We start from the raw sequence: 16,834 nt of genomic DNA on the forward strand, positions 1-16,834 counted from the left end.
AAACGTCACTCTCGCTCTGTTTCTCTCTCTCTCTCTGTCTTTCACTCATTCTGCCCTTTTCAAACATAAGTGAATTTACAGAACGTTTATTTTAAAGTCCGGTCTTGCGGAGAATGGCGGACAACGATTTATATATGGTTTACCATGGCCTCCTGCTGCCAAAGATAGTTCATTCAGAGGAAAGTCTCAAATACCTCGAGAATTTCCAAGTCAAAGATGACGATGTCTTTGCTGTTACCTATCCAAAATCCGGTAAGATCTTTTTGCTTTCAATGCAAACAGTCTATCTCTCCTTCCATGCATTCAGAAACACGGGAAGCAAAGACTTATTGCATTGCTTTTTCCCTCGCATAGCGTTAATCTTTGCAAAAGATGCAAGGTTTTCTATTCTTATGTATATAAATTGTACAGTATGCAAAACAAATATTGTACAGTATGCAAAATTGTACAGTATGCAAACCAAATTGTGCAGCAGTTAAACGATACAAAACTATCATTTGACTCTTATTCTCTCATGAACGCAATCTAGGTGTTTGCATTTAGATTTTTTCTCAGACTGCAAATCACTCTGTTTTGTTTTATAGAATATCCATTGACTAATTTATTCTATGTGCATTAACAGGCTAATGCATTCTGCATAATGTTGTTCTTTATTCTATGTATTGTTATTCAAATGCAAATGGTCAATTCTGTTTCTCTTTACATGCATTAAATTGTTCAATGCATCCTCTGCCTGTGTTTTTCAGGTACCACATGGATGCAGGAAATTCTTCCGCCACTCCTAAATGGAGGAGACCTGACGTCTGTAGAAACCATCCCTAACTGGGACAGGGCTCCATGGCTGGAGGAAACACGAGCTGCATTGGTCCTCGATAAACTCCCTTCACCACGAGCCATTGTCTCCCACATGCATTATCATTTGATGCCACCCTCCTTTTTCAAATCAAAGGCCAAGGTACAGAAAACAGCAGAACTGTCATACCAATACATAGTCTGTTAAAGACTCAACAAAAAGGTATTCATTTATAGTAGATTTGTGGCTACAAGATGCCATAGATTTACAGTAGTTTTACAGTAGTAATTCTACAGTTGTTTACAAATAAATGATAGCTGCATATTTGCAGATTAGCTTCATTAACTTTCAAAATGTGATGTTGACACTTCACTTCCTAGCATGCACTGCGGCATATATAATGGAATAATTAACATCAGGCTGTTGATTTATTAGAAAATATGACTGTGTGTGTGTGTTTATGTTATGACACAAAATGACATTGCCTGCATTGACTTCACTGTATAACTCTCAGTACACTACTTCATTACTGACAATCATTGCAAAATCCCGGCTTTTTCTTACAGTGTTCTCTCATACCAAAATGCATGTCCGGACTAGTCTTATCATTATATCTTGTTTTCACCTACAGGTGATCTATGTCACTAGGAATCCTAAAGATGTTATAGTCTCATCTTTTCACTTTCATCAAATGGCCAGTTTCCTTGAAGACCCTGGAACATTTGAAGAATTTACTGACAAATTCCTGTCAGGAAAAGGTGAGACATTTAAACACATTCAGTATTCATGTGAACTGACTGTTGATTTTGAACATTGGTGCATTTTATATATATATATATATATATACATATATATATATATATATATATAAATATATATATATATATATATATATATATATATATATAATTAATGTTGCTGCCGTACTAAGGCCCACTTTACATCATGCCCCAAAACACCCTTTTAACTGCTTTAAAACCACTATTAAATTCATTTCACAAGATTCATTTCTGTACTTAACAAAAACATGCATCAAAAATGACGTGTGGATGGTGAGTGTAAATATAAATATTGCAATGATCAATTTGCAGTTTTCTTTGCAAAGTGGACTGACCATGTGAAAAGTTGGCAAAAACCTGAGCTTGGAGACCGAATTATGTACATCACCTATGAAGAAATGCTTCAGGTAAAGTTAAATGATGCTGCTCACTCAGACATCAGAAAGAAACATGCAGCATCAAATATCCAATGCAAAGGTTCTTGCAATTGTAGGACCTCCGTGGTGTCCTGAGCCGGATTTTAAAATTTCTTGGTCGGGAGCTCAGCGCAGAGGCTCTGGATCGTGTGGTCGATCATTGCACTTTCAAAAATATGAAAACAAACAAAATGTCAAACTACACTCTGGTGCCACAAGAATTTATGGACAACAAGAAGTCGCCCTTCCTCAGAAAAGGTACCCTGGTTTTAAAGCATCAGCTTAGAGCTGCTATTTAACAGCATTGAAAACTTGGACATTATGATGATATTTGTTCTTGAATGAAGCCTGTCTGCTCATTTAAAGGTATCGCCGGAGACTGGAAGAATTACTTCAGCCCTGAGCTTGACGCCAAGTTTACAGCTGTAATTCAAGAGGAAATGAAAGGAAGTAACATCAGATTTCCATGGGATGAGGAATGACTGAATCTCTTGTCATGACATCTTGGTACACATCAAAATAAACAGTCATAGATGGAACATGTGATTGTTCAATTCACTTTTTGTTGATTGAAGTTTATTGCAGAGTTATTGCAGCAACGCCCTCTGCTGTCCTGAAGCTATGTTGGAGTTGCTCAAGATAATAAGACGTTACAGTGTGAGACAGTTAGACCAATGTTGGGTTTTTGCAACATAACGGTGAGGATGCAACATCCAACATCTGTTTAACTTGAATTTCATTGTGGGTTACAGTGTTGTGTAGTAGATCATTTAGGTCTTTCACGCATATGAAAATATGTGCACACTACCTACTACATACAGTTGAGGTCAAAAGTTTGCACAATCTGCAAAATGTTAATTATTTACCAAAATAAGAGGAATCATACAACGTGCATGTTATTTTTTATTTATTACTGACCTGAGTAAGATATTATAGATAGATATTATAACCCCGTTCAAAAGTTCACATATGCTTGATTCCTAATACTGTGTTGTTATCTGAATGATCCACAGCTGTTTTTTGTTTGTTTTTTTTTAAGTGATAATTGTTCAAAAGTCCCTTGTTTGTCCTGAACAGTTAAGATACCTGCTGTTCTTCAGAAAAAAAAAACAACTGAGGGACTCATGCAACTATTACAGAAGGTTCAAACACTCACTGATGCTTCAGAAGGAAACACAATGTATTAATAGCTAGGGGTTAAAAGCTTTTTGAATTTGAAGATCAGGGTAAATTGAACTTATTCTGTAGCTTCTGAAAGGCAATGAAATGAAAACTAAATGAAAAAAAAAAAAAAAAAATATATATATATATATATATATATGATATTTAGTAAGAAAAATGTACACATCTTCATTCCGTTCAAAAGTTTTCACCCCTGTCTCTTAATGCATCATTTTTCAAGCGTATGTAAACTTTTGTCAGTGTCATTTTTATAAATTCAACTATTATTTTCTCTTGTGGACTATATGTAAACATCTTTTATGTGAAATATCTTCTTCAGTTCAGTACTAAATAAAAAATAACATGTATTTTGTATGATCCCTCTTTTGGTAAAATAACATTTCGCAGATTCTGCAAGGTGTATGTAAAATTTTGACTTCAACTGCAAAAATGCATAATACATAGTACTTATAAAGCACATATTAATGCTTTATTCTGTCTGACCATATATTTTGATCCTTTAATGCGATACCTAAACTTAACAACTACCCTAACTGCTAATAAGCAGCACATTAGGAGTTTATTGAGGTAAAAGTTAATGGTTTGTTAATAGTGAGAATTAGTCCCCCGAACTAAAGTGTGACCATATAAGAAATATTAATTTATAAAGAAAGCTTTATAGATAACGGAAAGGATTTAAACAATGGTTCTCATGCTTGTTCAATAAATCATACACAATTATTGGACATCCACCTGTGGATCAGTCCTAAAGACAATAACAGTTTACAGGCAATGAGCAGTAAAGATCACAGTTACAATAACTGACATTAAACAGACCTTTCTACTCCTCATAACCTGCGTGAATATGCTATAGTCCTGAGGCAGGATTGCAGATGAGACCAGCAATAAAGGGCAATGGCCGTAACATAAGAGGCCTAAGATGATCAGCTGACAGCAAATACTGGCAAATCTGAACCCACAAGATACTCAATGATTTTGATACTGAACCCCACACAGATCACGGACTCATTATTAGGGGCCAAGCACCAGAGGTGCGGTGGCACCTATTGTATCCGTTGGCGTTATTATTATTCCGCTTCTTCTTCTTCTTCTTCTTCTTCTTCTTCTTCCTCTTCCGCCGCAAGTCTATGGCAGCCCATAGAACCGCTTGCGGGAAAGTTGTATAATTTTGCACACTGATAGAGGACAGTCTCAACATTAACCATAGCAAGTTTGGAGTCTCTAACTCAAACTCTCTAGCGCCACCACTTGTCCAAACTTTCAAAAAATTTATGCTAATAACTTTTGAACCGTAAGCCACACAACAAAAATTCTTTTTTCCTCTGATTCCTTGGCTTATGCCGAGTTGAATGGACACCAAAATTCAAAAATCGTAAGGTTTAGTTTTTTCGCTATTCTCAATTGTTCGTAAAACCTACTTTTTCGAACTCGTCCTAGGCCGTTGCACCGATTGTCACAAAAATTGATCCAGATCATCTTCAGACCATGCTGGCAAAAAGTTATGGAATTCAAGTCGATTCGTCCAGCCGTTCACGAATAACACGCAAAAGAATTCTACGAAAAGCTAGTAAAAATCAATGTGAGGCTATATCTCCGTAATAGTTTGTCATATTGACACCAAACTTGGTGTGTGTTATAACAAGCATGACCTGAACCTACCTGCAGTGTTTCGGTGCAGTGCCCCCTAGTGGTCAGGAGATACGAAAAATGGCTATTTTTCTTTATAACATCTGAATGATTTGTCCAAAAATCACAAAACTGGTCTCTTTAGATTCAGTGTGTCATACCGAGTCGAACCATATCCAATTTTCCCATGTCAGCCATTTTGGGTGTCGGCCATTTTGAATTTAGCTTTAAAATGCTGTATCTTGAGAACGGATTAGCGTATCGTTTCGACATTAATTACAAAAATGTTCGGCACCATGCCCTGAATGTACATAAAAATTTTGGGGCCAGCGCCACCTTGTGGTCAAAAGTTATGACGAAATTTCAAAAAATGCTAATAACTTTTGCGTACATTAGCCTATTGAAATGAAACTGATTTTGATAGATTCCTTCGGTCATGCTGAGAACACCGATACCAATTTTGCCCATTTTGGCTGAACTTCCTGTCCGCCATTTTGATTCATGTTAAAAACCTACTTTTTCAAACTCCTCCTAGACCGTTAGCCCAATTTTCACCAAATTTGACTCAGATCATCTTCAGACCATGCTGACAAAAAGTTATGGATTTTGTGTCGATACACGAAACCGTTTTCGTTTAGCGCATCAACGAATTTACTGGAAAGATGCCAAATTGCATCCGAGTCTGTATCTCTGCAAAGCTTTGACATATTGACACCAAATTTTATATGTGCTATTGTCACCACACTCTGACCAAGCCACATCAATTTGGTAACAGTGCCACCTATGGGTCAGAAGTAATACGCCATTCACTAAACATTAATAATGAAATTTACAAAAATGCTAATAACTTCTGTTTACATTAGCCTATTGGAATGAAACTGATGCCAATAGATTCCTTGGGTCAAGTCGAGAACATTGATACCCATTATGCCGAAATTGGCCAAACTTCCTGTCCGCCATTTTGATGAATGTACAAAACCTACTTTTTCGAACTCCTCCCAGACTGTTAGTCCGATCTTCACCAAATTTGACTCAGATCATCTTCAGACTATGCTGGCAAAAAGTTATGAATTTCGTGTCGATATACGAAACCGTTTTCGTTTAGCGCATCAACAAATTTGCTGGAAAGATGCCAAACTACATCTGAGGCTGTATCTCTGCAAAGCTTTGACATAATGACGGCAAACTTTGTGTGTGTCATTGTCATTTCACACAGAACACGTCACATCAATTTGAAAACAGCACCACCTGTTGGTCAAAAGTGATAAGCCATTAAATTTTATTACGATTGGTTGTATTTATGATTTTTCAGCCATTTCAACTGATATTATCCTAAAATGGCTTAAGTTACTCACTGTTGTAGTCGGTCTGCTGCTCCTTGCCGTGCTTAAGTCCTCATTCTGCCTCTTTTGTGCTTGGCCCCGCAATTGCTGCTTGCAGCTATATTTTCATTTATGTTTGTTAAATATTCAGGAAATTTTATATTTTTGTATTAGCTTTATTTGCTTTACTCTACTAGAGAGTGTCCTAACCCTTTTCTAAAGGCCTTATTAAATATGCTTCAGTTTTCATGAGCTGAAAAATAACAGGAAATCAGGGATCTATTTTGATATTGATGTGCAAAACAATGTTATTTTTAGCTTCTTAAAAACTTTTTGCATGTAATACATCTTGGGAGCTTAGTTGGATATTTTAAATGTACTTACACTGTGAATATGTATTATCATTGGGTGAGATAAGCATCCGGATTTGATTAGGGTATAAATACAGAGTCAATGTGTTTCTCTTTGTCATGTATGACTCTTGATCTTTTCTTGCAAGAAAATAAATCTTAAAATGACTTTTTGTCTCATGCCATTATTGAAACAACAACAACAACAACAACAAAAGCCATAACAAAGACTGTCAGAGTATAACTGTTATTAGTGAGAATGTGTTTATACTTCATTCAATTAACTAAATAAACAGACACATTCCTGGCACATTTTTAAATGTACACAAATTTAGTTAAACATGTTGGTATGCAGTTTACATTGTGTCAGGCATATATCATGTGCTGTTGGTGGGATTTATCTTGAGGAAAGACAAAACTTGTTATAATTAGCCATTCAGTTCTGTAGGTAAAATAAAGAGAAATATTCAATAGATTTAGCTATTTTTTTTTTAAGTTTTGTATTTTAACCTCCAGAACTTTTAGGTCTACAGCTTTAAAAACACTGTAATGGATACCTGCAATTATCAACAAGCTGATAAGAGCTAAACATGCATTCTCTTCATTTTTTTTTCTTAGAAGCATTATTGTTATAACTTGAACTTGTTTCCCCCCCTTCTTATCAACTATCTTTAGAGCTAGCTTACCTGCAGTGATTAACTACACAATCGTTATCTTTCTTCCCTTGAAGTACTTTTACATATTTTTTTGATCTTTGATCATTTTGATTTGTTCTTTGGAGTTTTGTTACAAACTAATTTTTCTTTAAAAAGTTTTCAGTCTTTTTTAGACTCATTTAAACAGTCTTGTCATCTTTGATTCTTTGAGGCTGTTACATTTTGTAATTTTTTGGCCACTGCAATTGTTTCCCTGATCATATATTAATCATATATTATCATGGTTGAAAATACTATGCTCCTTTGGTTCTTCCTTTTCAAAAAAAAAAAAAAGAAATCATTATAAAAGACTTTGGAACTATCCTTTTCAGTTTTTCGCACATAAAATCGCCCTTTGTAAGCGCACTTGGACCCAAATAACCTTTCCCCCAAATTCTCCTGTGAATGTCAGCAGTATAGCCCCCTGTTGAGTTAATGAATGCTCTCACCGTAAAACATCACTCTAGCTTTCTTTCAGTCTCTCTCTCTCTCTCTCCCTCTCTTTCAAGCATAAGTGAATTCACACGGTGAATGTACAGTTTTCAAAGTCCACTATGCAGAGAATGGCAGACAGCGATTTGTATTTGGTTTACCATGGTCTCATGCTGCCTAAGGTAGCTCATTCAGAGGAAAGTCTCAAATACCTCGAAAACTTCCAAGTCAAAGATGATGATGTCTTTGCTGTGACCTATCCAAAATCCGGTAAGATGATTCATTGTTTTCAATGCATACAGTTTATTTCTCTTCTCATGCATTCAGAAACACACGAAGCAAAGACTTATTGCATTACATTTTGCTCATATATCTTTAATCTTCACCACTTTCTTATGCACATATAGAAATTGTACAGTACGCACAAAAAATGTGCAGCAGTTATGTAAAACTATTATTTAAGACTTCACATTACAAAAAAGTTCATTAGTTAGCATTAGTTAACTACATTAATTAACATGAACTAAGAATGAACACTACTTCTACAGTTAATATTAATTTCAGCACTTACTAATGCATTATTAAAACACAAAGTGTTTGTTAACATTAGTTAATGCACTGTGAACTAACATGAACAATGAACGAATATTTTTATGAACTAACACTTTAACAAAGATTAATAAATAGTATTTATAGTGTAATAAATCTATTTTTCATTACTAACAATTGTACGTTGTAAAGTGTTAGCATTTAACCGCTACTCTGTCTTGAATGCAGTTTAGGTGTCTGTATTTTGATTTTCCCCAGACTGCAAATCACTCTTTTTTGTTTTATAGAATATCGATCCATTACTTTATTTGACTCTATGCATTAACATTTTAATATTGAACTTCACAGGTTACTATATTTTTCATGTGTTCATTATTCTGTTTTTCAGGTACCACATGGATGCAGGAAATTCTTCCGCCGCTCCTGAATGGAGGAGACCTGACGTCTGTGGAAACCGTCCCTAACTGGGACAGGGCTCCATGGCTGGAGGAAACACGAGCTCCATTGGTCCTCGATAAACTCCCTTCACCGCGAGCCATCGTCTCCCACATGCAGTATCAGTTGATGCCTTCCTCCTTTTTCAAGTCAAAGGCCAAGGTACAGAAAACAGCTGAGCTGTCCTATCTACATATAGTCTGTATAGATTAGTTTTGACGTACCACTGGGAAAAAAACTGTGTTGACATCTCCTGTCAAAAAACAAACAACAAAACAAGTTAGGCCAGTTGAACTACTCAAATTAAATAACGAGTTCATCAGGAATACAAAAAATAAATAAAATGTACAGTCTATTACTGGCTACAAAATGCCATGTTTTCACAGTAATTTTGCAGTACTAGTTCTGCAGTCTATTACAATTAAATGACAGCTGCATATTTGCACATTAACTAACAATGTGATGTTGCCACTTCGCTTACATGGATGCACTGCATCATGATTGAATTATTGGTTTGTTTATTTTACTGAATCCTAGTTTATTCTTCAGTATTTTTTGTTGCCACTGTAAGTTTTATAAGAATGTCAGCTGGCACCATTCATAAATTTAATGTACATCCTCGCATAAAAAAATGAACGAAGTGCCGTGTTTTAAATATTCTGTGCAAAGCGTGGTTTTTTTTTTTACTTCTAATGAGCAGTATTTGGTCTCATGTATCTATTTTTTGTTCCAGAGCAAACAGTTTTGGCTCAGGGCGAAATCTCACCATGTTATATTAATGTTGTATATTAGAGTGCTGAATTGCCTAGCAACTTTTATGATGGCAGATGCCTGTTGGTGTGAAGCCGCTCCCACGATAGTTGATTGACATGAGCGTCTTACCTCAGATCAGCTGTCTCAGTCCGACCTCTGTTGTTCTGATGACAAGAATATCTCCGATTGAGTGATTGAGGTGTTGTGTTGCTGGATGTAATAATGAACATAGTGGTCGTCATTTACTCCCGACATCCGAGCTGCTGAAGATGCAGTGGATTACGTTTGTTTGTGAAGGGAATGCGCCTCCCGATGTACATATATCCGTCTAAGTTCGCGCAAATCATTCGTGATCCAGCTTCACCTACAGCAGAAGTGAGTATAAGGGTTTTTTATAAATCTTTGCAATCACCTTTCCTAATAACGTGTTAGTTAGCAAGTTTAGCGGCTAAACGCGGCTAAAGTAAACAGGCTCGTCACTCCACAGAGAGAAGAGAGGGGCGGGGCTAGCAGAGCTCATTTGCATTTAAAGGAACAATCCCTCAGAATGGGATGATTTTTGCAGAGCTCATGTTGACAAGGTAAAAAGGGTGTTTTTTTACACAACCATTGAGAATTTTTAACCAAAGTATATTATAGACTTCATTAAGACACTAAAGAATCATATCAACTTGGGGAAAATGGGTGTCCAATTACCCCTTTAATAATATTGAGAAACAGTGTGTTCATGATTGTGATTAGTTACATTGTTTCGCCATTAGATGGCGACAACAGACAGGGTTGAACACTTGGTTATAAAATAATTTTTACCTTTAATAACACCTTGTAAGACTCAGCCAGCAAATGCACTGACCAGAGTTATAACTGGAAATCACCCTTAACAGATTAAGGATTTACAGATAATTTACTCACTGCCTTGTCATCCAAGATGTTAATGTTTTTCTTTCTTCAGTCGATAAAAAATTATGTTTCTTGAGGAAAACATTTCAGGAATTATTTCCATATAGTGGACTTTAATGGTGCCTCCAAGTTTGAATTTCCAAAATGCAGTTTAAATGCAACTTGAACTGGCTTTAAAAGAGAAAGAAGGGTCTTAAACGATCAGTCGTTTTCGAAACATATTGACAATTTATATACTTTTTAAGCTCAAACGCTCGTCTTATCTACTTCGTAGTGAACTCCGGTTTAAGACAGTTAGGGTATGTCGAAAAACTCCCATCTCGTTTTCTTCCCCAACTTCAAAATCGTCCTACATTGCTGTATTTGGTCGCCCTTTGCAAAAAAGGTAAAACAGCGATGTAGGACGATTTTGAAGTTGGGGAAGCAAACGAGATGGGAGTTTTTCGACATACCCTAAGTGTCTTGAACCGGAGTTCACGCAGAAGTAGACAAGACGAGCATTTTGAGGTTAAAAAGTATATAAATTGTCAATTTGTTTTAAAAATGACCGATCGTTTCGCTAGATAAGACACTTCTTCCTCGGCTGGGATCGTTTAGAGCCATTTGAAGCTGCGTTTAAACTAGGGATGTGCCGAATGAGGCTTTTGAAGCATTGAGGCTTTTACAACAAACTGCTTTGATGCTTCAAAGCTTTTGATACAGTTCTCTGCTACGCCTTCTGGTGGTCAATAAAAATTCTTGCACAAAATGTGTCATTCAGTTATTTTGTTCATTGGGGTGTCATTGTAAGATTTATTTGTGAATTTTATAAGCATATACGTCATTAGCAAGGTTTCCAAAATGTATTGTATTTTGCACAATACAATGACAAAGGCTTATGTTCTTCATTTTGCATCAGACTATTGTCTTTTCACCTCCTAAATAGAATGTTTAATACCCCAATAGATTAGACCAACATAATTGGTATATATACACTACCGTTCAAAAGTTTGGGGTCAGTAAATTTTTATTGTTTCTCTTTTTTTTTTTTTTAAGAAATTAATACTTTTATTCACCAAGGATGTATTAAGTTAATAATTAAAAGTTTATTATTATTAAGTTAATAATAAATAATTTACATTGTTATAAAATATTTATATTTTGAATAAACACTGTACTTTTTAAACTTGTTATTCATGAAAGAATCCTGAAAAAAAAAAAAAAAAAATCACAGGTTCCAAAAAATATTTGGCAGCACAACTGTTGATATTATCCAACATTGATCATTCTAATAATAAATCTGCATATTAGAATGATTTCTGAAGGATCATGTGACACTTAAGACTGGAGTAACAGCTGATAAAAATTCAGCTTTTCATCACAGGAATAAATTCTATTTTAAAGTATGTTAAAATAAAAAACATTATTTTATATTGTAAAAACATTTTGCAATATTACTGTTTTTTTCTATATTTTTAATCAAATAAATGCAGCCTTGATGAGCATAAGAGACTTCTTTAAAGACTATTACAAGTCTTACTGACCCCAAACTTTTGAACGGTAATGTATATATATATATATATATATATATATATATAAATATCACCAATGTGAGCTGTTGACAACTGAGAACGCGCTGTTTACAAGCAGCAAAAAGGTTTGTGGTTGAGGAAGGACTTTTATCCTTTTATCGAGGTGTTTAAATTGTCATTCAGACAAAAGACAATAATTCACATTATTGTTTTTTTTAATAGTAGTACTTTAACAACGATACACCACGTAAAAAACTACATACATATGCATGGTGACCGATATAATTATAACATTGCACTAAATAAATAGCAGGTTTGGGACAGCGCAATGGACACGGTTTGTATTTGAGCCTGGTGTGAGGTGTAAGTGAGGTGAGGAAGCTTCCTTCTCACAGATCACATGACAGCCTCTTTTCAAGCAATGCTTAGGAGCATGGTTTCAAAACACTAGTGTGTCAAAAACTCGAAATGGTGTCGATCTACCCATCCCTAATTTAAACTGCATTTTGGAAGTTCAAACTTGGGGGCACCATGGAAGTCCACTATATGGAGAAGTGTTTTCCTCAAGAAACATAATTTCTTTACGACTGAAGAAAGAAAGACAGGAACATCTTGGATGACAAAGGGGTGAGTAAATTATCTGTAATTTTTTGTTCTGGAAGTGAACTTATACTTTAACATTACGACAAAGATATTTCCTCAGCGGACATTCAAACTATTATTTTATTGTGAATATGAGATTGAGCTGAAGACTAAATGCTGGATCAGATGCAGGTAATCACACTCGCCAGCTTTTGATTCAGTAATACAGTAAATTTTCAGTGAATCAACTCAATGTTCCTGTTATGTATTTACACACTTGTGGCGTTGAATTGGTGTATAAATGCAGTATCGCATTTGTAGCAGTGCGATATGGCTGTATATCGGCACGCCGTGATTACCTACAGCCGAATCCCAGCTGTGCCAATAAAGCCATATCTCACTGTGATATATAAATCAAATGCATCAAAATGCATGTCCAGACTAGTCACTTTTTTAAAATAATATATGTTGTTTTCGTCTCCAGGTAATCTACGTCACTCGGAATCCGAAAGATGTTATAGTCTCATCTTTCCATTTTCATCAAATGGCCAGTTTCCTTGAAGACCCTGGAACATTTGAAGAATTCACTGACAAATTTCTGTCAGGAAAAGGTGAGATTTGAATACAAGTTTTAAGTATAGAGTATTCACGTAACAAGTAAAATGCTAAATAACTACTTTTTGAACACTGGTGTTTTTTTTCAACATTTGGTGCATTTTTCAAATGAGAATTTGCAAAACTACTTGTTCAACCTCCACATCACCTAGTCACTTGTGCATATCATAAAAGTAGTTTATTATTCTTTTCAACAAGTTGCAATTGCTTTGGTACATTCATGCATTTGATTATGTACATTTGTCTGCGGTTTCCTACATTATCAGTTGCTAATGTCATATTGCTCAAAATGTATTATATAATTCTCCATGCAATAGTCCTACCCTTCAAAAAATCTAGTCATTAGTTCATTGTGTAAATCATTAAATGCAAAATGGTTGATCTAGCTGTCATAAACTGTCAGGCATATTTTCTACACATTTCTATTAGACTTGTTACAAATTTGCCATGAATTTTTCAGGTGAATCTTGACTTTCACTAATGAAGAGAACGTGGATTAACCAATGATAAACCAGTTCTCTAAAATTCCTTATACAGTGCTGCATGGAAAAGCAAAGTTCTGCTTAGGGGGCATTTCCTGTGTTTGCCTTTTTAATTTTGTATTTTCGCATTTGTGTCCATATTTCTTTTTCTTTTCTATATCAAAATGATGTTGTCGTGTGCTTTTTTGTTTGTTTGTTTGTTTGTTTGTTTTTTGTCAGACCACTAGTAAAAGTGTAACTCTCAATCAATATCCCACATACAGTAAATTTGTAGTTTTAAAATAGATTGCACAATTACACAAGGACTTTTCATTCTGATGGCACTGATTTGTTCATTGGTATGAACACTTAGTTTTGAGAGATGAACTAAAGATTTTGTGTAAGCTACGGGCTTTTCAGGTAATCCATTGTGTGGTGCTATTTGCACAAATTGTTTTGAGAAATGCACATACTTTTTTGCAAATATTAAGGATGATTCGAGAAATGCACCAAAGCGACTGAGAAAAACTGCAAAAGCACTATTAAAGCAGATTCATTTCTGTATTTAACAATAATCATGCCTCAAACGTGATATGTGTACATGGAGAGTGTAAATATAAATATTGAAATAATCAATTTGCGATTACTTGCACAGTTTTGTTCGGAAAGTGGACCGACCATGTGAAAAGTTGGCGAAAACCTGAGCTCGGTGACAGAATTATGTACATCACCTATGAAGAAATGGTTCAGGTAAAGTGAAACAATGCTCAGATTTCAGAAAAAAAACATGCTGCATCAGATATCCCAATGCAATAAAATGAAGGTTTTTGTAGGACCTCCATGACGCCCTGAGCCGGATTTTAAAATTTCTTGGTCGGGAGCTCAGCGCAGAGGCTCTGGATCGTGTGGTCGATCATTGCACTTTCAAAAATATGAAAACAAACAAAATGTCAAACTACTCTCTGGTGCCACAAGATATTATGGACAACATGAAGTCACCCTTCCTCAGAAAAGGTAACCTGGTTTCAAAGCATCATCTGAGAACTGCTATTTAAAAGCACTGAAAACTTGGACATTATGATGATATTTGTTTCTGAATGAAAACTCTCTTCTAATTTAAAGGTGTTGCCGGAGACTGGAAGAATCACTTCAGCCCTGAGCTTGACGCCAAGTTCACAGCTGTAATTCAAGAGGAAATGAAAGGAAGTAACATCAGATTCCCGTGGGAATGATTGCACATCAAAATAAACAGTCATAAATGGAACATGTAATTGTTTAATACACCTTGTGTTGAGTCAAATTTATTGCAGCAACGCTCTCTGCTGTCCTAAAGCTGAGTTGCTCAAGATGTCTCCAGAGTAGTTGTCATAGTTTTAGTGACAATAACACAAATTATAAACCAAGTATGAAAAATGTCTAGAGTTTTCATGTTATTCGATTTTTAACAAAAATTTAATTTGTACCAAGGGGACGTTTTTGCCCCACAGGTGTGGTAAAATGCCCCCAGTCTGACAAAGCAATTTGCTTTATACATTTACAGCAAAATCAGAGTACAGGCAGTTTTAGCTTATAGTTAAAATGAATATAATCAATAATTCTGAATATTGTTAGCTGATGTTGACTGGCTAGTTATAGCTACCTGATGATAACCTGAGGTAATTTTTACCTAAATGCGGTGAAAGTAAACAAGCTCTCAGAGCAGCAGAGAGAAGAGAGGGGCGGGGCGAGCAGCGCTCATTTGCATTTAAAGGAACAATCCCTCAGAATGGGATGATTTTTGCAGAGCTCATTTTGACATGGTAAAAAGGGCGTTGTTTTACACAACCATTGAGAATTTTTAAAGTATATTATAGACTTTTCATTAAGATCCTAAAGAATCATATCAACTTGATCATATTGATGACCCCTTTAAATATAAAGTCCATATATTTATATTTTAACCAATTAGAATACATTTGATGTTAAGAACACAGTAACTTCTGTAATTAAGCCATGCGCCCTGGGAGCGTTTTACCCCACAAACTAGGTTTGCAAAAAAAAATAAAAATAAATTTTCTTACTGCTGAAAATTAGATTATTTTACTTCCAATTTTTCTTACATTCTTAAAAATAAAGGTGGTTTAAAAGATTGTTCACAGCGATGCCATAGAAGAACCATTCAGTCAAAGGTTCTTTATAGAACCATCTCTTTTGTTATCTTTTTATCATCAGAAGAACCTTCTTTCGCCACAAAGAAGCTTTTGTGAAACAAAGTTTTTTCAGATGTTAAAGATTCTTTAAACAAAAAAGGTTCTCCTATGGCATTGTAAAGCACCTTTATTTTTAAGATTGTAGGTAGCTTCATGGTGAATGCTTCGACATCACTCTTGTCAGCGTAGCCCATAGTTAAAACAAATATTTGGGATGCTTTCCCCCACTCTAGCCTACCTGCAATAATCAGCAAATTGATAAGATCTAAACATGTGCATTCTCACAGTGATAACTTAAACTTGTTTACCTCTTCTTATCAACTATCTTGAGCTATAGCTTACCTGCAACGATAACGATTGTGTAGTCAACAAACGAGCTTTGCAGATTCAAAATGAAAAAAAAGCACTGTTTTCCCTCTCCATAAGTACACTGAGCAAAACTGGTGAAAAGAATTGAATAAAGAGCCAAGCAAATAATCAAAAGCTTAGCAGTTATAAATAATGTAATTAAACATTTTTTTATTTAATGGTTGTTTAGCATTTTAATGAGTTCAAATATAAATGTGTTTATTATCTGAGTACCAATCAACTGCTCAACCTTCAACACATTGCTGTCACAGACAGTCACATGACCAAAATTAATAGAGGAGAGAAACATTCTGGGGTGCAGAACAGTAAAAAATGAAGGGGAAAAGAAAAACTGTGCTTTAAAATGAGGACAGCAATGTTCAAGTGAATTAACAGAGATTGGTAAGCTTACCCTATTATTATTTTCATAATAAGTCATGCAGTCATTCAACATTTAACGTTGTTGCCTAAGAGAGTGAAGTTTTAATCAGTCCATTTCTAAGTATCTCTATTTCTCAAAAGTTGCGATATGTTTGTGAATGGGCGTTTCCTCCAATTTTCCTGTTTTTTCTTTCAGATGTTTTCAATCTTTTTTACAGACTCTTTCTTTGAAGTTGTACTTTGAAGAGCATTCTGTGTTTTCAATCTTTCAAACTCCTTTCTTACTTTGAACATTTTTTTTTCTCATATTCTTTTACTGACTTCATTCTGACCTTTTGCACTTTTTCCCTCTCTGAAGGGGCTGGACTTGGACAAAAAAATCAGCCCTGGCATTTTTTGGTCCAAACAGCCCGCCACTATGATCAGAATCGGTCCAGCACCCATATACACCGATCAGGCATAATATTATGACAGGTGACAGGTGAAGTGAATAACACTGATTATCTCTTCATCAC

The 16,834-nt window shown here is 35.3% G+C and overlaps 1 protein-coding gene and 1 long non-coding RNA gene across 4 annotated transcripts; one reads left to right on the forward strand and one right to left on the reverse strand.

The window, feature by feature from the left end:
- The first annotated feature begins 8 nt into the window (after window positions 1-8).
- LOC127178349 (sulfotransferase 2B1-like) lies at window positions 9-14,994 on the forward strand. Of its 3 annotated transcripts, none has more exons than XM_051131181.1 (6): window positions 9-252; window positions 747-955; window positions 1,425-1,551; window positions 1,885-1,979; window positions 2,066-2,246; window positions 14,524-14,859. In XM_051131181.1, the coding sequence occupies exons 1-6, from the start codon at window positions 114-116 to the stop codon at window positions 14,631-14,633; spliced, it is 861 nt and encodes a 286-aa protein (XP_050987138.1). In that variant the 5' UTR covers window positions 9-113; the 3' UTR covers window positions 14,634-14,859. The 3 variants fall into 3 exon arrangements, with proteins under 3 accessions (XP_050987138.1, XP_050987137.1, XP_050987136.1); XM_051131180.1 differs by lacking the exon at window positions 14,524-14,859 and adding an exon at window positions 2,355-6,637; XM_051131179.1 differs by lacking the exons at window positions 9-252; window positions 747-955; window positions 1,425-1,551; window positions 1,885-1,979; window positions 2,066-2,246 and adding exons at window positions 7,662-7,865; window positions 8,533-8,741; window positions 12,810-12,936; window positions 14,057-14,151; window positions 14,235-14,415 and having other exon boundaries at window positions 14,524-14,994.
- LOC127178352 (uncharacterized) lies at window positions 8,717-10,510 on the reverse strand. Its single transcript, XR_007829382.1, has 3 exons — window positions 10,245-10,510; window positions 9,462-9,696; window positions 8,717-8,832 (listed from the first exon to the last, which is right to left on the reverse strand). It is a non-coding gene; the product is annotated as an uncharacterized LOC127178352 (long non-coding RNA).
- Window positions 14,995-16,834: the final 1,840 nt, after the last annotated feature.

The sequence above is a fragment of the Labeo rohita genome, chromosome 16 (genome assembly GCF_022985175.1).
Source record: "Labeo rohita strain BAU-BD-2019 chromosome 16, IGBB_LRoh.1.0, whole genome shotgun sequence".
Lineage (NCBI taxonomy): Eukaryota > Metazoa > Chordata > Actinopteri > Cypriniformes > Cyprinidae > Labeo > Labeo rohita.

Excerpts from the sequence above, each read along its gene's own strand:
- LOC127178349 (XM_051131179.1), top strand. The coding sequence starts at position 7,718 with ATGCAGAGAATGGCAGACAGCGATTTGTATTTGGTTTACCATGGTCTC. Across the intron at positions 7,866-8,532 it reads TGTGACCTATCCAAAATCCG|GTACCACATGGATGCAGGAA; the intron begins GTAAGATGATTC and ends TCTGTTTTTCAG. Across the intron at positions 8,742-12,809 it reads TTTTCAAGTCAAAGGCCAAG|GTAATCTACGTCACTCGGAA; the intron begins GTACAGAAAACA and ends TTTCGTCTCCAG.